The 21,409-nt window shown below is 40.1% G+C and overlaps 1 protein-coding gene across 1 annotated transcript; it reads left to right on the top strand.

Moving 5' to 3' along the window:
- The first annotated feature begins 7,938 nt into the window (after nucleotides 1–7,938).
- On the top strand, nucleotides 7,939–21,302 carry erich3 (glutamate-rich 3). The gene is made up of 14 exons (XM_035652833.1): nucleotides 7,939–7,958; nucleotides 9,358–9,451; nucleotides 10,056–10,181; nucleotides 10,277–10,348; nucleotides 10,559–10,687; nucleotides 13,004–13,162; nucleotides 13,481–13,690; nucleotides 14,071–14,251; nucleotides 14,468–14,654; nucleotides 15,262–15,494; nucleotides 15,579–15,728; nucleotides 16,020–16,382; nucleotides 17,498–17,632; nucleotides 17,729–21,302. The coding sequence occupies exons 1-14, from the start codon at nucleotides 7,939–7,941 to the stop codon at nucleotides 21,178–21,180; spliced, it is 5,511 nt and encodes a 1,836-aa protein (XP_035508726.1). The 3' UTR covers nucleotides 21,181–21,302.
- Nucleotides 21,303–21,409: the final 107 nt, after the last annotated feature.

Genomic DNA, 21,409 nt, shown 5'->3' on the forward strand with positions numbered 1-21,409 from the left:
CTATTTGAACTAGATTTTGTTGTGTATCAGGGATTTTGGAGCCCCTCTGAATCTGTTGGTAATCCAACTATGTTTATAAATTGTATTATGGCCAGTACTCATATTTACTGTTGGTTTAGCATGAGTATATATACTATATAGTATATATAATATATACGTTACCAGTTTATTAAGGATTTAAGGTTATTTTATTGTCATTTACAAAACAGGGTTGTATAATGAAATTCAGATATAGTTTCCTTTATGATAACAAAATAAAACCGGATTAATAAGTCATAAAAATAAATATAAATATAAATATGTATGATGAAGTGCTGAGGATGAATTTAGCAGTCTCACAGACTGAGGGAGGAAGCTGTCTTTATGTCTGATGGTACGACAGGCTCTGTGCAGGTGCCTCACCTCACCAATATTACTGATGCTGGGTAGCTGAGTAGCAATGATCTCCTGGGGCGGTTTTAATCATCCACAGCAGAGTCTTCCTGTCCCGGGCCGTACAGAAACTTGGCACAAGAATTTTGCTTTCATAAGTGTCTTTAAGAAATACAGTTGTTCCTGTGCTTTCTTAACCAGGGTGGAGATGTGAGATGACCATGACAGGTTCTTTGTGATGTTGATTCCCAGAAACCTAAAACCTGCTCCCGCTCAGCTCCACTGATGTAAACAGGGGTGTGTGTCTTTGCCTATTTTTTCCTATAATCAACAATCAGCTCCTTGGTTTTTGCTAATGTTGAGCAGGTACACTTAGCTAAAACTAATGCAGTCTAATACAACAGACCTGCATTAAATTCTTCCTTCATGAAGGTTATAACTTTCAGTTTTTGTTCTATTAGCGAGGCTGACCTGATGCAATGTTTCCATCCATTTGAATACTAAAGTACAGAAAGAAACTCTAACCTTAATGTTATTTTTACTGTCATTTACATATTTTGCCACCTCCATTTTACACATTGAGTTTTAAGGCTTTCAGAAAAGAAAAACATAAACTAAAACTATTGGTTGATTTTGCAATTATTATTGTTTTTACACATACAACCGTGCGGTCTCCATTGTTAACAACATGTTATGGGCAACATGTGCTTGAGTAAACGTACTTAATCACTTTCCACCTCTGCTCTTTGGCCCTCTAGTGTTTTTGCATCTTTAGCCACATCAAGCTGCGTTCAAAATAGAAAATCAGGCAGCCCACCTGCTTTGAGTCTGTATGCAAATTATGCCAACTTTCAGTCTGCATCCAGGCAGTGACATGAGACACTAAATGTGGTGTTTAAGAGGCAGCGCAGATGCTTGACAAGGATTAGATGGACAGGATTGACAGGAGTCTCATAAACAAAACACAGTTGCCTACCTGTTTCTTTTTATCTTTTTTCACTTACTCATTCAACCCAGTCGCTCACGCAATCCCACCCATCCCAGCCGCCAACACACACACCCTTCCATCCCAGCTGCCACACACACACACACACACACAAACAGCAAAAGGCCACTTTCTGTTCTGACGGGATAACAGTCCAACCTGCACCGGCATGAGTCTGCATCCGTATCGCACCATCGCAGAGGGATAAAGGAGTTAGCGTGCCTCCATCATGATGTGTCCTGTTCCACCTGGTGGAGATGAATGCTCTTTATCAGATAACACATCTCAAGCATTGCATGCTGCGGAGCAGACAGTTCACCAAAGCTGCCTGTGAGGCCACCACTATTCCCCGAATCCCCATTACTGCAGAACTCTTTGAGAACTGTGAAAAAAGTCCTGGAAAGCTGCTTTATTTTGGTTTCTTGATCATGAGTTCAGATGGAGAGGTCAAAGGTGAGAGGACAGATGTAATGCAAACAAGACATTGTTAAAGTGAAGAATAATACCAAAACAAATAATACAGAGCTATTGGGCATTTTATCATGAAAACGCAAATCCTTTCTCAGACATGAAAGTCTTTATCTATAGAATACCTGATAGGACCACAGATGTTGGGAAAGATGTAAATCTGAGTGTGTAACAGTTGCATGTCTTCATTTTCAGCATTGCATGGCTGACTTCGTAAGTGTTTTGTGTGATGTGGACCAGACAAAAACAATGTCTCGTCTTTCAAAATACTTGCAAATGTGTTGTGCTGCTCTGCTGCTTTACGCCTGTGATGCTGCTGTGGTATGTACACTGTGATCTATAAATACTCCATCATTAGGTATGAGAAATAGTCAGCGATTAGCATGCAAAATTATTTACATAAGAATATTGCAAAAACTTCAGCAGACTTAATACATTTAACAAAAGCTAGTTTAACTGTGAATGTTATTTTATTTATTCATACGTTTTTTAGAGAGATAGTGAATACTATATAATGATGATAACGATAAGAACTTTTCTTAACCTTAATGATCAGTTGGGGGTCCTGGAGCCCCCATTTAGCAACTTCATGATCATGAAAACTGCTAATAAATATGACTTTGAACTGAGTCAGTTCAAAGTCATCAGAAGTCTTCTACAGAAAATGACTCATTTCTTCTATTTGGAGTTAAACATGGTTAAAAACAACAGATTTCTGTTTATATGATTGGTTCTGACAGCACTTTTTACACAGCACTAACACTCCCAAATCACACAAAAAGGCCAATTAGGATTTCTGTAATTGGAGTTTTGTTCATCCTCTGTGAACTGACCCCAGTAAGCATCTGGTCATTTGGGAATTTGTCTGCAGGATTTTTGGCAAAAAAATGGCATACATTTGGTTAAGATGATTTTCTTACACTTTAGGATTTAAGAAGGTCAAAAGAAAAAAGATATATTAGTAAGAAAAGAAATGGTTATTTTTACACATACGACAATGGAGTCTGTGAGGCCCCAAACAAAGAGGAAGTAAAGCCAATGTCAGCGAAACACAACGTTTCACATAGTTACATAAATGCTTAAACAAGGAACAACAGGCTAATTAACTTAAGAAACAGAGCGCAGTGCTTTTGACAGACAGAATTACTCTCACTAATCCACAAAACCACCACCTCCTCGTCTCCAGATAGGAAATGTAGTGAGGATGATTGTTGGTGATACTAAAACTTGTTTGGTTCATTGCATCAGCAAATTTGTGTCCTTACACAATTTAAAATTGGCACCGTTTAGCATGTTTCTACATCCAAAGTGATGTTTTTTCACTTTGTAAAAGTTTAATCCAAGAAGACACACAGGAAACACAAATACAGTAAGAACAAGGAATGTGGGAGACTCTCTCTAAGAGAAGCGATAAGCATTTGGCCCCGACTTGCCTCTGTGAAAATTTCCTAATTTGCTACTTCCACATGGACCTTTGCTTTCTTTTGGGCTGCACCTACTCATTTATTTCATTGAAATCAGCGAGAATTGGGGTGGTTTACAATTGACACAACGAGTTTGGCATGACCTTTTCTCCTTGCTGTAAATGGGTACTCATCGAATCTGAAGGGGGAGGTGGGAAGCTAGAGGAGGGATGGGATAGGGGGGGTGTTGCGTTGGCTGGGGGCCAATGGGGGGATTGGGTGGAAATCACAGCAGTGAAAATGGCAGTGCAGTGAAAGAGGGGCCTGATTGCATTGGGACAGCATGCGAGAGGGAGCAGCATGCTCAGCCCAATCAGAGCGACATAAGGAAAAAGTGCTCTTATCAACGAGTAATGGCCCACTTGACAATCACACAGGCACAAAACTGCTCTATTTAACGCTGATTGCAAAAACTGCTGCCCCCCCATCTCAGAGCCGCATGACTCCCGACATCTCCCTGCCACCTCCCAGCTTACAGCCAAGACCCTTTCCTGAATGGAATTTATAATCACCCCTCCTCTATTTCTACACTAATTGTTATTTTAAGACTTGCGTTGTGTGTATTAGGCATTTAGTGCTGGTGAAATGCCTGCTTTGATTACTGTGTTTATTGTGAGCATTGAAGGCATATCCGTCTCAATTCCACCAGCTTGACAGGTAGTGAATTTAAACAGGTGTCCTCTACCTGGCTGTTCACCTCCATGTTCACGTCCACTGCTTGGAGCGAGAGAGAGCTGCTGCGGTGCACAGACATGTAAAGGCTGGACGTGATTAAGCCCTGCAAAGCATGTTCTGTGCAGCTCCGGTGATTAATGAAATGCTCTGACAATCAATAGTCATTTTAATTTCAGTCTCCATATTTTAATGAGATGGGCTGAAAAACAACATTTTTGAGGATCTTGCTGTATTTCACATCATCATACACACAGTATACCACATGTGTATCTTGATTTGGCAGCACACCAGGGGCAGAGCTGCCACCCCTAAAAAAGGCCTGGCCACCCCAGTTTGGTTTCAGTTAATATAAATTATTTTATAAAATAACGTGTTAAATATGAAAATCAATTTAATGATCTTTCCTTTCATGGTCACATTTCAGTTATTGGCTTAAGTTCAATGAAAAAAGACATGCCTTTGGAAATAAAACCATTTATTTATTTCTATTGCCACCTTTGGATATTTTTATGCAATGCCTTGATAATGTAATTCAGCATGAATACAGTCAGATGTCTTATAGGTAAAACCTTTGTGGATACACATACACATGCACAGCTTCTCATCTCTCAATCTTTTATCTCTCAGTCTTTTAGTTTTTTCCTTCTGGGTTGTGCAGCCTGGTTGTCTTAAATGTCTGCAGGTGTGTGTTGGTGTCCTGGTGTGATACAAGAGGGAAAGAGAGCAATGCAGAGATGCTGGTAGGCTGCTTTGGGTTCTGAGTATCCTGCAACCATCATGCAAAGCTCAGCCAGCCACAAGAGAACAAAGAAATAGGGTAAAAAGTTAAACATAAACATTTCAGTTTATTATAATTAATAAAATTAAGCTCTCTTACTTTGTATATTTCTACTTGTATATTTGTGGGATTTCTTTTGCATTTTCCATATATGCCTCCAGAACAGGGGTTCTCAACCTTTGGCATCAAGGATCCCCAGATTGAAACACATCAGTCTCAGGGATCCCAGTCTGATACGATTTAGTTATTCCATGACTGTTTATACTGTCGACCTATGAACAGTCATTCCTATACATTCCCTCATTAGGCTGACTTCTAGTAAATGAAATAATAGTGAAATTAAAATCTTTTGGGGCCCTCTGGAAACTCTTCAAGGACCATGGGGGTCCCTGGACCTCTGGTTGAGAACCGCTGCTTTAGAAGATGTTTGTAACCTTGAAGCAGGATAGCATTAACAAATGCTTAAAAAAAAGTCAGCTGTATTGCTTAATCACAGTTTGATGAAACATGAATCCAAATCAGTGTTAAAAGTTCAACTAAGTTTCAAGACTTTGTTTTCTTGGAGGCACTGCCGCAGAGACTTCAGATCAACCGTTTATGTTCTCTGTATGTTCGCTGAAGTAGTTCAGTGTAATTCTGTTGTGTTTCTACCCTCTAGTCTTTCTGTAAGAAAAACTTCAACCTTGTGTGTTTTAAATCAGAGAATGTCTACAGATGCAAATAGTTATGAGTCCATAAAGGATACATTCCTGCAATACCTCCACATGTCAGCAGCTAAACTGACCATCATACATGTATGCATAAACGCTACTATACATAGTACTATAATATACCCTGCTGGATTTTGATTCACTGTGTAATTTGTATGTGCATACACTGCATTAATTCTGCATAATCACCAATATTGTCTACTTTATAGCCTCATATCTCACTTTCTTTAATAAAAAACTGATCAAAAAGTCTTTCTTTCTGTTGGGTTTGTAAGAGGAGGTCTGGTTAGAGTATTTGAGGTCCAACTTTTGCATGATTTGAAATGAAATGTTTACTGTCTCCAAAATGTCAAAATAATGAATGTTTGCACACACAAATTTGAACCAACTGACAAATTTCTTTGTGGCAGGACAGTTTGTTTAGACCCGGGGTTCAACCACATCGTGCTCAAGCGTTGCGAAAGACCTTGAATCGCTACCAGCTAAAGAGAGGCTGTTCTCCAAGTGCCAAGATTAACTTCTGACTTTCCAGTAAGTTTTACTTTATATGTAAGCTACTGTACATTATATTACATGTTCCTTTGAAAATGATCAGCAGTTTCACAGTTGTGTATCTGTGTCTCCTGTTGCATTTGAACAGGAAAGTTGTCAATCAACAGACAAAACAATCTTCTCCTCTTTCCTCTCAATGTATTCATCAGTGATCCTCAAGTGGCAAGATTCCCGAGCTTTGTTGCATCTTGAGACAGAAACATGGCTCCTCTTACTGGTCAACTCTGGTACTGACAAAACACTTCAGTTGGTTGTGAAAATGAGCCGCACAGTTCATTATGTGTGATACCTCTACACAACATCAAGACGAAGGGACAGTGGAAGATACACAGCTGCAAGCAAAGCCACCAGTTAGATATCATAAATAAAAAAAGATTTGACCAAATATACCATCATGTTTATCTATTGTATGGACTCAGTGTAGCAACAGGTAGCTTGTTTATTGTCCATACACAGTAGAAAATCTGAAAATGCTGCTGTGTCCTGATAGAAATATTTCCCCACATTTCCACAAGAGGGCCACAGAGGACCTGCAGCTGGAGCTCATCCTGGTAAACTGTGAATACACTCTGAGGTGAAAACTGTGGGTTTCTGCCACTGACTCAGTGACGTCCTCATTGAGATTCACATATTTTTTAACCTTTAAAATCAGGCTAGAGCAGTGATTGGATGCGATTCAGTAAGAGCAAACAAATACTGTATATTTATTTAAACGTTTATCTATTTTGTAGTAGATTAATTGTTTGAAGATCTTATAGTTTTATGGATATCATACAGTGACATATGAGTACTCCCACACAGTTTACCACACACACACACACACACACACAGACACACACACACACACTAACAATTGCATCAATCAGCAGTACAGTGCCAGTCACTTTCCATTACAAATCTCTCGGGATAGTAATCACTATTCCGCCTGCTTTCATTTTGCTATTTTGTTAACTATTGTTGTTCACGGTTTCTAAGACACTGACCAATAATTATAGTAATTTATATTATATAAGATATAACACCAATAAGATCCGCTTTTATTAATCCTCAATAGGGAAATTATTTATTCACTGATGATGCATTGCTGTGGATTCAACTACCCAACAGTATATACAGAAGTATAAATTACTTCAACCTTAAACAACTACAGCAGTACAATGCAACATATAACAGTAAAACACTGACAGGGACCAGTTTACTGCATGTAGTATGATACAATTAATGTCAAAAAAATTGTCAGTAACGTAACTTCATTACTTTGCTTTTGGATTTCCTCCAACACCACTTATGCAAATAACAAACAAGAGAAAATAATTGTCGTTCAGAAGTATTGATGCACGTGGATTCAGTAAGACAACAGAACAATTAAACCTTTTGAAAAGAAAATGGAAATTAAAAAATAAAAACTGATTTTATATTTATAATCCCACTAAATAATCTAAATTTTTGGATTACTAAACTGTAATCTAAAAACGTATTTTTTTTCCTGCAGCTGTAATGGATTGCAAGTAATGGATTACATCTTATTTCTTTACTCCCCAACACTTTTCTGAGAATACTTGTAAGCACTTGCATGCTCTGTACTTACAGTGGATTATCTTCACAGTGGGGCTTTTGCTACTATTACTTAAGGATCTGAACAGCTCTCCCTCCGCTGCTCAGATGTTGGTGGGACTCTCTGTAAATGGAAACCAGCCTCATTGGCAGCATCGTCACGTGATCTCCCATGGCAACCGGCGAGTGTCATCAGTTCCGCTCCAGGAGAAGTGCAGCCTCAGTCCGACTCCACTGAATGTACTGCTGCACTTTATAACAACTCTGCTGCTCACAGTTGACTCTGTATTGGCCTGGACGTCTTCCTGAGAAGTCCACGACCTTTCTTACCTGAAATATTGGGGGGAGGGGATTTTTGAAGAGGGGGGCGAGCTGAAAACCATGAATCACCTCAGCCCAGGGTAGGTGCAATTACATGTTTTATATTCAAGAGTGGAGGGAGCTGAGATCCAGCTTTCAGTTGAACTGCTATTGTCTGTATGATATTAATCAGTTGGTTTGTACATGTATGTCAAAGTCATGTTTTTTTGTTTTCTTGTTTTTCTAATATCTTGAAAACAATTAAATGAACTACAGTGCAAATATATTATTGGTGTAAAATGTCCAGCAATTGAATCACTTCAAAGGCAGAATTAACTGCTTGCCCTAATGTTAATACTACTTTTAGGCTAGTCTTCCAATGGGCCCATATGACTCATTTGAAAACTTTAAATTAAAGACTTTACATACAGCAGTTTTATTAATGCTACTTTTAGGCTACAGCACTGTAAAACTCTGCTAAACAATTACACAAGATGTTAAAACAGAAGAATAAACAGCAGAAACAAAGACAGAGTGATGAAAACTGTTGCTAAAGAGGTTTTACTTTACATAAAAAAATCAATACCACAATGCAAATGTACTCTGTTGCCAGTAGTGGAATGTAGATAAATACATTTACTCAAGTACTGTACTTTTTTATTCCACTTAAAGGCTCCTTCATACTTTATACTCCACTGCATTAATCTGACAGCTATAGTTATTTTATAGATTAATAATTTTACATTCAGAGCAGTTCATGAAATATGAGGTATTGTTCTGGATTTCACTATTGAACAGTATCAAGTAGTTAATGTTTGTCTAGAGTACGAGTAGGCCCACTAAAAAAACAACATAGGCAGAAACAAACGTACCTCTAAAAGCCATATACGCTCTGCTTTTTGTCTTTACTGCCTTACATATTAGCAGAATATATACAGTATTTCTGTGCCACGTGCCTCCCCAAAGCATCACTGTTCAGAGAAACTCATGTATGATAGATGACGAGTGATAGTTAAACCACCATATTGTTGTTCAAAGAGAAATCTGAAGGCAAAGCTGAGGAGCACCAGAGACAAATGAGCCATGTGCACAAAGAGGAGGCAGACGGGGTTAAGTGTGCCATCCCCTCTAATTCCTGCGCGTAATCAGACACCGGTAACAGACTCTATAGTTGTAAGATCCTGTTGTCTCAAACACAAATGCTGGAGGAAATCAAATCTGTGTTGGAAAAACACTTTCAGACGAGCCTGGCTGTGGACGACCTGATGTCTCGTTAATGAGGACAACAAACAAACATGGTGTTGTGCCCCACTAAACCATTTGATTGAGATTCAGGTTTTCTGTGACTGTAATCAAGAACTCTCAAGTTACTCTTGTGTAAGACAAAATCTAGTGTCTGAATGTCCTTCATTAAATGAGGCCTTTTTTTCTAGAAAAGAAACATTTCTGGGATTAATTAATTCGGTGTCGTTTGTGTTTTTATTGTTGTTGTTTCTGTAGACTTATTTCAGCCTACAACAGTCTCACAGACAAACACCTCGCTGGATACTTCAGCAACACTCGAATCAGGAGACATCTGCAGAGAGCAGGACTGGTACGTCAACAGGCTGATGATAATGATGATGATGATGATGATACAGTGAAAACTGGCTAAAACTTCTGAGAGCTGCAAATTAAAGATCCACACTATGGATAGTTTTTCGATCTATTGAAGTAACGATACCTTCACAGTTGACAGTCAATATGTCTGCTGGTAAATGGGCCTGTTAACATTTATGAAAAAAATCATCTTTTAGTAGATATTGACATTTAGGTGAAACATAAAAGCTTCAAGGAAACTTACTGTATCTGGTAGGTTTAGAAATAAAAATCTTAAGTTCTTAAATGTCCAGTGTGTAACATTGAGGAGGATTTATTGGCAGAAATGGAATATAATATTCATAGGTATGTTTTCATTAGTTTATCATCACCTGAATATAGGAATCCTGTTTTCGTTACATTACAATGAGCTGTTTTTATGTACAGAGCGGTGTTCAGTTAGCCGCAATCTACAACTTCACCACTAGATGCCACTAAATCCTACACACTGGTCCTTTAAGTCAAAAACTTATTTTATCGTTACTCATTTTTTTGTGACCCCAGTTTGAAAAAAAAACATTTACTAGATTAAACCCTGCTCACACTATTGTTGCTATCAGATCACCAGGAGTGGGCGTATTGTTCCAGACAAGGAGTACAGACACAAGCTGATCCAGAGAGCCCACCAGAGACACGTTCGAGAATGCCTGGCCCAGGCCATTTTCCACAAGGTGCTGGAGATGGAGGTGGGAGGAACACAGTCGAAAACACTGTCAGCTAATCTGTGCTTCTCCTTGCATAATAAAGGATGCTAATTTGCTTTGCCCCCCCCCCCATACAGCGTGTCCATCAAATAGAGATCAAAAGGAGACTGGAGGAGTTTGCAAGAAGGGAAAGAGTGCATAAGATCAAGGTACATCATTTACATTTAAACACCACTTTTGTAAACTAATGACTCATGATCCATTTTTATAAACTCATTCTCAGTGTGCAATTTTTATTTTCCATTATTAGTTTGTTTATAAATAATTTTATGCAAATGTGTCTCACTTTGGAACAAAACTCTTCACTTAAAGCTGCACAAAAAATAGCAACAATATTGATTAATGGTCTTGTGCGGAAGGTGGAGCGCTCTAAAAGGTATGAAGAAGACATTATCCGCATCCTGTCTCCACGACCACCTACGGGTGCCAGGGGCATCCGAAAGCAGCACTCCGGGCCGGAGGGGGAACACTCTGAATCCTCTGAGTCTGTGAGTCAAAACATAGATTGAGTGGCTATAATATCACATTTATTATGTTGCCACCTGTGTGATAAAGGAGATCCTTTAATCAAGTGCTTTTGGAATTTGACCTTTAATTATAGCACCTCCATCATGCAAAGGTTTTCTTAAATGCCTCGACCTTTAGTAAAGTAACCTTTTTCAAGCCAATCAGTTTAAGATGAATACTCCAGTCCTGTGTTTAAGATAAAAATAAGAGGTTTTATTTTAATTATAATGCCCTCATCAGTAAGATTTTTTATTGCCTGAAAAACACAGTCAACATGCATTCCCCCCCCCGCGCGCTTAAAGGTTCTATAGTAACTTTCAGAAAACCACTGTTAATAGTAGTGAAGTAAGTAAGTTATCTATTAGACCAATAGCCAAGCGCCAGGAACAAAAACACTGAATTTGTCAAAAAGGAAGCCTAATAAGTATGTATGATTGTTAAAAATACATATTACAGACAGAATTGTTCCCTTAAAAAAGTTCCCTAAACAGGAACAACTCAGAATTAATGCAAATCACTCATTTTACAAACTCCTTGCAGTTACTAAGTTCACTGTTTGGGTTAATTGCACAGTTTTGAATAATGTGTCACTTCGACCAGGGTCGTCAGTTTACTAAATGATAGAAAAGGATAAAGGTTGGGAACCACTGCTGTATCCTGGGCATCGGCCAGAAGAGACATACACGAGAATGAACGTTAATATAAACACTGAAAATGAATTACAGTCGTTACAACGTTACTATCTGTAATGTTAATATATTTGATTTTGACTCCATGATACTTAACTAGGTTTCCATTTGCAAATCACCCTATAAGCCAACGCCACAAATCAATCAATGCCAGACCCACACCGCGCAGCCAAACCACAGCCAGCCAGCCAACCCCAGCTTAGTTTATAGGCTCCAGTTACCTGGTTGGATGCCGCTGCCTTGCATCGCTCTTGGCAACCAATCATTAGTTACACATCTTTGTTTTGTACCGTTTACTGTTGGCTAATATCAACATCGTTTGTCATAAAACACAAGTTAGTAACATTATCAGGCCAACTAACATATCCACTTGAACAGTATTTTGGTAGCGACCAAGCAAGGTTAGTTAGTCGAAAAAAAGTTGCGAAGCCTTTTCATACAAAGTCCACAGGCTGTTGTGGGTAACCAAGGAAGTCAGGGAAGGTTACATACCTGTTCACAAATTGGCAATAAAAAATGAGTAATATATAATAATAATATGTAAAATGGTACAGCTGATGTGTGAGATATTGGATTTAAAATGTTGATATTTAATTAAAGTAATAGTTATATAAATATTGGGAAATAGGCATATTCACTTTCTTGATGAAAATTAGATGATTAAACTGAGATATCATGGACAGACAGACAGTTTGATCTGCAGCCAAACAAGATAAAGATCCGTTTTAATCCCCCAAACTCAGTCACAGCCCGGTGGTGTCTAAGACATCCTGTCAGGTGAGGAATGTTGGTAATGAAAATCATTATCTGTGCATGTTGACACTTCAGTTTGAAGAGCTGTCTCTGCTGCTGTCTTTGCTCTGTGTGCAAACAGGAGAGTTTTAAGTGAAGTCGTGTGTTATCTTTTAAATATAAAAAGTCACGGGCCTTGATGCCAGAATAAATAGAGCTGGTAATCCCGGCCTTGATCTCTGTGTTTATCCTGTGAAATCTCTTTCATCTAAAGTCTACAAACATCTTACACTTCAGCGGGCAGAGGCTTGTTAGAAATACATCAGTGATATATTGGGAAAAATGTCAAGGCCCTTCTTGGATTACTAATGTTAATATTTGCAGACGCTAATAGTGTTATTTATCATGTACTGAAGCAAAAAAGATCTTTCTGCATTATGATATAAATGAGAAATAGTACAAACTACATTAAATTAAAACACTGTGTGTATGTTGACTGTGTGCCTCAAACACCTTTTTACATTCTCTGTAGCAAGAATAATGAAATAAAGAAAAAAAATAGCATATAGCAAGTAGGTTGCATTTAACAGAACACAATCTAAAATTAAAAAAACATATTAAATCATGTTACAACATGTGGTCCAAAGAAACACTTTATTATTCTGAATTATTCATGAAAATACCATATGTTCTGTAATAATTCAGTTCAGTTCAGTTTCATTTGTATAGCACTACTACTTTACAAACAGAGCAGGTCTAGACTGTACTCTATAAAATATAAAACATACACTGTACTTCATTGGTTTCTATGGCGATTCATATACAGTGTTTGTAGTGAGCAGATTGCCGACTGTATGTGTGTTATGTCCGCTGCAGCCAGGCTCCTCGCGACCCAACACGGCTCCAGGGAAAATGCAGAGGCCGGTGCGTCTGAAGCCGATCCACAGTAACAACACCACAGCTTCGCTCAGACGCAGCTCCCCTTACAGACTCCTCGAGTCCTCCAATGACAACGACCAGCACTTCAACTGCACTGTGAGGCCATGACACACTCATTCATTTATTCACCCATTCATGTATAGAGGGTGTTGCAGGACAGTTTTTCTATACAGACAAAATCCTTTTTATTTTTGATTTAGCACTGGAGTGAGATCAAGATTATGTAAGTCAGTGTTTACACAGTACTTCTAGAAACTATTTTAACAGTGTTAAATATTCATCCTGTAGCTCTATGCAGTAAATGGACGACAATAAACTTTTGTCTGCACTGAAACTGTTTTTACAAGCACAGACATTGTCATTACTCACACTGACTTTTTTTCCACAACCACACTTTGTTAACTTCTCTCCCAGATGGACAAGGAGTCCCGGAGACGTTTGACCGCAGTGGAGGCCTCCCGTGGCATCTCACCCTACTGCCTCCCAGTCATCAACAACTTTGTCACCCCAGTACCTCCAGCCACGAAGAGGAAAGAGAGGGGGGTAAAGGTCACTCCCAGCGGCACGCTCCGAGGCCGCAGACTGCGTCCCACCACTGCCTCCAGTGGAGCTGACGTCAATGAGGTCTTTATCTCTCTTTATGTTTTTCCCTGGCAACAAAACTTTCCACAACAAACTTATAAGCTGCAGTCACTGTGGATTAATTAGGAACAACACTTAAAACTTAGAGGGAAATGCACTGATTCTTGCACGACCTTGCAAGGCTGAGGTTGAATTATGTCTTTCTGTGTGTCTTTTAGAAATGTTTATGTTTAAAAAATTTACATGAAAAAGAAAATATAATTCAATATGTTATTTGCATTATATATCATTATAGAGTAAATGTCATCCAGACCTAGATAACACTCATCTGTGTAGTAGGCAAGTCATGTTAAATTTGGGATTAGGAAGTTAAAATAATTTTAAAATGGATTAAATTATCAAACTTGACTGTTTCTGTCCAGGACCCTCCTATGCTGAGGAGTTCTGTGTACCAGAGCCGAGTGTGTGTGAACATGACATACTTTGGCAAAACAGTGCATCTCTCCCACGACCTGACCGACATGAGGGATGAGGTCAAAGTGTTTCAGCAGCACTGTGGAGGAGAAAACCTGTGTGTTTACAAGGGCTTACTCCGCGAGGGAGGTCAGTGTGAGGATCTGTGACTTGTTTGTTAGATATGTGTGCAAATCCAGGGAGGGAGGTGTGTGTGAAACAACCTTTGAGCAAACAAACCATCTCTGATCAGGGGTCACCCAGTTCATAGAATACCTTTAAATGGTTATTTCAGTATATTTTAGGTGTGTATCATCATCTGAAAATGTTCTTCCCTCGCATCTACATCCTCAATCTTTCCTTTAGAGACTTTCCAGTTAATTTCAAGGCGACACCGAGGTTTCCCCTTTAGCCTGACCTTCTTCCTGAACGGGCTGCAGGTGGAGCGGCTGAGCTCCTGCTGCGAGTTCAAACACAGGAAGGGCTCCAGACTTGGTGGCAGGCACGGACACTTTGGCTTCTCCAGCGTAGAGGGGGCCTCTCCCTGCTACAAGTAAGGTCTCCTTTTAAAGGCACACTGCGTCTCTAAAGAGGAACTTTAAAGGGTTCAGGTCTTAGGGAGTACTAGAACATACGTAAAAAATGTTGCAGTCAGCCTTTTATGGCTCAAGAAGCTGCTACTAACATAACACACACAAATGTCCGACATAGATGTCAGCAGTCACGTTGCATTGTGGGTAAAGGAGAGTAGTAGGCAGGTTTGGTTTCTAATATAACACAACTGAGTCAATAAAAGACAGAAACATGGGTTCACTACTTTACTGCTTTGGGTCACTCTCACCACTCACCTTTTTGCCTGCAGTTGGTTTCAGCTAAAAGCTCTATAAACTGACTGACTGTTGAGTGGCTAATGAACACAGTGGAGCATTTAGCAGCTAAACAGCCAGATATTTCAGTCAGAAATTGGGGCATTTAAAAAACAGTGCTAACAGGAGAGTATGCATTTTACTTGCATTCATCAGGTAGCCAGAATCAAGAATATCAATGTTGTTCTTTGTTTCTGTAATTAGAGTGGTATCCATCTTCTCATCTAACTCTTGGCAAGAAAGAAACCGTATTTCACAGAATATAAACCTATTCCTCCGTGCTAATTTTTTCAGGTGCATTATAGCAATGGGATTGGACAAAAAGCCCACTCCTCCACCAAAGAGGGTCAAAGAGGACGAAATAAGAGAGGAGTCAGTCATCAGCCCAAAGGATGCTCCAGAGATGGAGAGAGAGAGGACTCGAGAGAACGCTGCATCCCATTCAGAGTGTGAGACCAGCCAACCACAGGACATGGAGACTCAAGTCAAAGAAGAAACCGCAGCGGAGGACGACAAAGTCAAAGACGGTACGTATAATGACTAAGAAATAAATTTCACAGATCTCTTCCATACAATATTTGTCAATTAATTCTGTACATCTTTCTCCTCAGAATATGAAGAAGACTTTGAAGCAGATGATGAGGGGCCTGCGGAAGATGCCGAGGCAAAAGAAAAGAAACCCCCATCCCAGTCTGGTGAAACTGAAAAGCAGGTTGAAGAGAAAGATGCCTCAGAGACTGAAGACGACGAGAAGGAGGACGGTGGGTGAAATGTCTCGTTTGAACACATCTTTAAAACACTGCATGGGAAGAAAATGACAGAGAGTAAAAAGCAACATGTATTCATTTGACACCTGCTGTTAACACAAAAACATAATCACTCAGTATCTTTTCGAGGATGGATACATGGAGCCTTGATTTCAATGACTGTCAGCTAAACCAGCAAACCATCTTTTGAAAAGTTTAATGATGTAAATAAATAAATAAAACAAAAATTTGGAGAGGGATTTTCTATGTTGAAGAATTTAATGCTTCATCTTTCTTGCACTGAAGACATAAAGTCTCGTTCAGGCTCCAGCTCCTCAGGCAGTGAACGGGAGGAGAGTGACGCTGAAGAAACCAAAGACTCCAGAGAGGATGAGAAAGCAGAACAAGCTCAAGAGGTCCATCGAGAGGACGCTGCTGTTCCACCAGACGAAAAAGAGGAACCAAATCCAGAAGAAGCCGCAGCCACTGAGTCCACTGGACTTAAAGACTCGGACATACCGAACAGTGCAGGGGACAGCACAGAGATGGACATCTCTGACACCAGCGTCCCCTCAGGGAACGAGAATAAACAGAGTGACGACACCTCGGGAGACAAAGAGGTTGAGAAAACGGTAGATGAGAGCAAAGAGGGGGAGGAACAGGAGAGGGGTGAGTATAAACCTACAAATACAGGCCTGGAGCTTTCACCTGATTGAGAAACTGGATCCATCTTGTATGGAGGTTTTTCCACTATTATCACAAACAGTGTTGTAGTTAGTGCCAAGAGACAACAGACAAATAATTACCACAGTACTGACAGTGCTGTGTTGTCAGTTTGTGATATTACTTTAACAACTGAGTAGTGGAAAAATTATTGCGTGCTATTACTTTGTTTTTTATTATTTTCTTTCGTTTCTTTCGTTTTCGTTGTGTTTGATGATTTTCTGTCTGTCAAAGTTCAGTTTATTCAAAATGAGTTTTAAGACTTAATAAGAAATTCTCACCTATAACAGTATTTCGATTGTTTTTTTATCACTCTTTCAATGTGTGTAGCCATTTCAACTTTAGGTTATTTGAACTATGTAGTTCTGGTTAAAGCAAAAAAAAAATATATAGCTCAGAAAACAAAAGGAAAAGCCTGTGGGGGGTTAGGAGAGTGGGGGTGAAAATGCAATCAGAAGAAAAGGAGGAAGTACACGTCCCAGTATTTCATAAAACACAAAATATGCAGCTGTGAAGAGCTACTGCATATTCAAGTACAGAGTGCACAACTCACGCGTGTTTAGAAAATGTATTATTAATGAAAGCAGAATTGTAAACAGACTTCCTCAACCACAGTTATTCCCACATTCCTTCTGTGCTCCTGGGATCCTAAAATGTCTTTGCACAAAACACCTCGGTGCCAAAGTTTAGTAATTTTCTTTCTTCCTTTTAATTTTGTATCATCTAGAGTTTAAATTTTACATACAGTAGGTTTAGGCAGTCTGTATTGTGTTTCCATTTTGGTTGTGTACTGAACGATGCTTGTTTATGTGTTGTTTTTTTCTGTGCATGTTAATTATCTTTTTGCATTTGCATGTTGTGTTGCTGTTGTTGTTTGCACCTGGAAAGATTAAAGACAGTTTTTTGTTCTGTTTATGGCTGTATGTTTCTTCATTGGCTCAGTTATCTCATTTCATTTGCATTGTTCAAATACTGCCTCATTAATTTTTACACATCTGACGTCTCTAACAGAAGTTCATCACATGCTTGCTTAACTTATATTGCTCTTTTTGTTCCCCAAGCCAAATCTGTGCAGGAGAAGCTGGCAGAAGCCATACTGAAGGAGTCCCAGTGCAGCTCTGAGCCCGAACTGAGCGACACCAGCACTGAGGAGGAGGAGGAGTCAACAGATAAAGGCCCTGAACAGGACAACAAGGGTACCAGAATCTCATTTTCATTCAAAATCAGCATGAGACAACTTGTGAACTAAAATACATATATTTTCTTAAATAATCTCCAAATTATATTTGCAGATGCTGTCCAACAGGCCCAAGCTGAAGAGATGAATTGTGAGGAAGGGGTTGTTGGGGAAGCTGAAGTGGTACACGATCAGGAAGAGACGTCTGAACCAAAAGAACAAGAGGACGAAACTGAACAAGAGCCCCACGAGAGCAGTGATAGTACTAAAGATGAGGAGATTAAAATAAACGAAGAAGATGAAAAGGCTGCATCAGAAGAGGACAAAAACACAGCTGAGAATGATAAATCAGAGGACACAGGAGATACAGCTCTGCATCCTGTATCTGAAGAGGAAATGGCTGAGGATGACAAGATTTCAGAGCCTCAAGAAGATGCAACAGCTACATCCACTGATGCTGCAGAGAAAGACAAGGAAAGCGAGGAAAAAACTGCAGTGGAGGCTGACACACAGCCCAGCGAGACGGGGCAAGGGGCAAAAAGCACCGAGGAGGATGAGTCATCAGTATCAGAGCCGGATAAAAAGACTGATGTGACAGCAGTGCCCGATAATGCAGAGGCGGAGGCGATGACAGCGAGCGAGACAATGGAGATGAAAGCAGAGCCCTCTGAGGAGCGTGAGGCCCTCAACTGTGAAGAGGCACCTGTAACCGACACAGAAAAGAGGCAGCTGGAAGACAGCGAAGGCAGAGAATCAGAAACAGAAGTCACAGCAGAGAATTCAAGCAGCTCGCTGGAGGGGAGCAGAGGCACCGCAATTGAGAAAACAGCAGAAACAAGCGAGGGCAATGCAAAAGATGAGAACGGTAAAGATATTAAAGAAGAGCAAACAGAGGAAGTGTCAGCAGTAGAGGCTAGTGAGGATGACAATCAACGAGAAAGGTTTGATATGAAAGAAGAGCAGACAGAAAGATCTGTGGAAATAAATGATAAATTAGAGGAGAAACCTGAAGAGGAAGCTAAGGAGGAAGAAAAGCCAACCAATACAAATGAGATAACAGAAGGTGACAATAGTGAGGAAAGCAAAGTGGATGATAAGGATAACACAGAGGAAGCAGAGAATAACGAAAGTAAGACAGAAGAAGGTATAGAAAACGAGGAAAAAATTACAGAGCAGTCTAAAACAGAGTCAAACACTGAAGGAAAATCGAATGAAGAGGAAGCTGAGAAAACTCAGAGCGAGGATGATAATGTTGCAAATGAAGAGAAGGCAGACGAATCAGAAAAGACAGAGAAATATGAAGACAGTGAGTGTGTCAAGAATGAAAATGACGAGGGAGAATCTGAAGAAAAGGGAGCCACAACTGATAAAACTAATAAAGATGAAAAGATAAGTGAGACAAACACAGTTGCTGATGAAGAAAAGGACCCTGACCCTGAAAATGAAGAGAAGGATCAGAACCAGAACAAAGCTGAGCAAAGTGAAGTTGCAACGAATAAAGATGACGAAGAAACTGAAGAGAAAAAAGTTGCAGAGGTACAAGAAACATCTGAGACTACAGAAGAGCCTGAGAAAAGTGCAAATGCAGACTTGGATAAAGACAATGTGACAATATCTGAGGAAAATATTGTTGTGTCAGAAGATGTCGGTGATAGTGAAGCAGTAAATGTAGCACACGAGAATAAAACGACTGAAGAGACTGTGAAGAAAGAAACTGAAAAGTTTGAAGGAAATGGAGAAATTGATGCTGAAAATGGAGAGATTTCTATTGGAGCACAGACCAAAACTCATGAGGATGAGGTAGAGGCTCAAACTGATGGCGAAACTGATGTAAAAACAGCAGACGAGATAAAAACTGAGGAACCTACAGAAGAGGAGAGCACACACGTGAAAGAAGTAGGTGTGGAGTCTGGCGATGGTGCTGAAAAACCGGAAGACGGCGAGGCTGATCAGGTTCCTGAAACCGATGTGGTAGAAAGTGAGGCTAAGGAAGCGGACGGAGGTGTGGAAAAGCAAGATGAATCCACTAAAAACGACTCCGAGCCAGAGACATCTGGTGCAGAAATAAAAGCGGAATCTAAATCAGATGACAGAAAGTACAGTGAGGAAACAAAACAAGATGAAAATGGGAACATATCTGACCCTGATCATGAAAACAGAGATCCAGATTTGATTAAAAAGAACGATAACGTCCACAGTAATGTCATGGAGGTGGTAGTTGCTTCTTCGGCTGATCAGGAGCAATCGGCGGCACCCATAGCTGGGGATCTAGTTCTTACAGCTCACGAGTTAGATGAATCCTCTTTACCGACTGAGTCTAAAACAGACAAACACCCACACGCTGATGAAAATGCTGCCGACCTCTGTGCTGCCGACGTAGACAATGGAGACACAGAAGAGGCGAGCAAGGCCTCGGAGGAAGGAGCCAGTGTGCTGCTCAAACCTCAAGCTCAATCAGCACAGCTTACAGAAAACAATGAGGCTGAAAACATAGAGGAGAGTGTTGCTGTAGGCGAAGAAACCCCAGAGGCCTTAGCAAGAGAAGACCTGGTGACAAACTGGGTGAACATGCATCAAACATCCAAGTTTTTTGAGACATTTGTCGAACCTTTAGAGGACTTGAAGGAATCAGACTCTGAAGTATCCAACTCTAACAAAGAAGCTACACAATCAACAGAGCTGACGAGATCAGCAAGTCCACTTAAGGAGGTGAAAATGTCTGAAAATGCAGAACAAGAGCACATGCTAAAAGATGCAAATGAGGACAAAATCAAAGAGGAAGCTGTAGAGTTAAACCCTGAGAGCAATCACTCTGAAGATGGCGAACCATGTGAGAAGGACCCTGCTGCAGACACACTACAAGTCGAGGAGCAGACTGAGGTGAAAGACTTAAAACCAGAAGCAGAGAGTGAACAAAATGATAAAGAGTCCGTAAAAGGGCAAGATATGAGGTTAGAAGAGCGCAAAGGAAGCAGGGGGTCTCTAGAAGAAGACAAGGTTCAACAGGGTTTAATGCAGGATCACACTGAGCAAACTGATGTTTCCAAAACTGAAGTGGAAAGCATTTCAGGTACTCATCATTCAGTAACCAGTGGCAGACCTGAGAGCGTCCCTGAGAACCAGAATGAGGAGAATGCTACTGGTAACGGTCCAGACTTGAATGAAAAACAAACAGCAGTTGAAGAGAACAAAGATCCTCTACCTTCATCCGAAACAGAAGAGCATCGTGAGCGTTCACCGAGTCCAGCAGGCCTCTCTGAATCAAAGGCAAATGAACCGAAAGATGCAGGGGAAGCATGGGAAAAAAGTCGAGAAGTTACAGAAATTACTGATTTTACAGAGTCCAAGTCAGAAGATGGAACTCCGGAGGAGTCCCACTGTAAAGAGACTCAACCCAAACCGCCAGACGAGAGCGTCAGCGGAGAAAGAACAGATGTGCAGCGGATCCAAGACATCCAACACACTCTCAGTAAAGACCGGTTGAGCACTTTCTCAGTGGATGAAACACTGTTTGGTCGAAGTTCTTACCCTTTGTTGACTGCTGCGAGGGCAGAGAGTGGACATTAGAGTTGCACATGAGTGGCCCTGAGGTACAGTGGTGATTAACTTGCTTTTTTTAGTTTTACAAGAAAACATATTTAAGAAGCGCAGAAGTGAATATAAAAAGCTACATTCAAGAGAAAGCGCTTTAGCACGGCGATTAGACAATCAGATGGCTACAATATTTGTAGTGATCAGGAAATGTAATTTGATTTTAGTTTTGACAGAGGCCCTCAAGTGTCTTGTGGTTTCTGTG

The sequence above is a fragment of the Morone saxatilis genome, unplaced genomic scaffold (genome assembly GCF_004916995.1).
Source record: "Morone saxatilis isolate NCDOM2014 unplaced genomic scaffold, NCSU_SB_2.0 Contig12, whole genome shotgun sequence".
In the NCBI taxonomy this organism is placed as follows: Eukaryota; Metazoa; Chordata; class Actinopteri; family Moronidae; genus Morone; species Morone saxatilis.

Coding starts and splice junctions, on each gene's coding strand:
- erich3 (XM_035652833.1), top strand. CDS start 7,939: ATGAATCACCTCAGCCCAGG. Junction 13,691..14,070: donor GTGGAGCTGACGTCAATGAG/GTCTTTATCTCT, acceptor GTTTCTGTCCAG/GACCCTCCTATGCTGAGGAG. Junction 14,252..14,467: donor GGGCTTACTCCGCGAGGGAG/GTCAGTGTGAGG, acceptor TCTTTCCTTTAG/AGACTTTCCAGTTAATTTCA.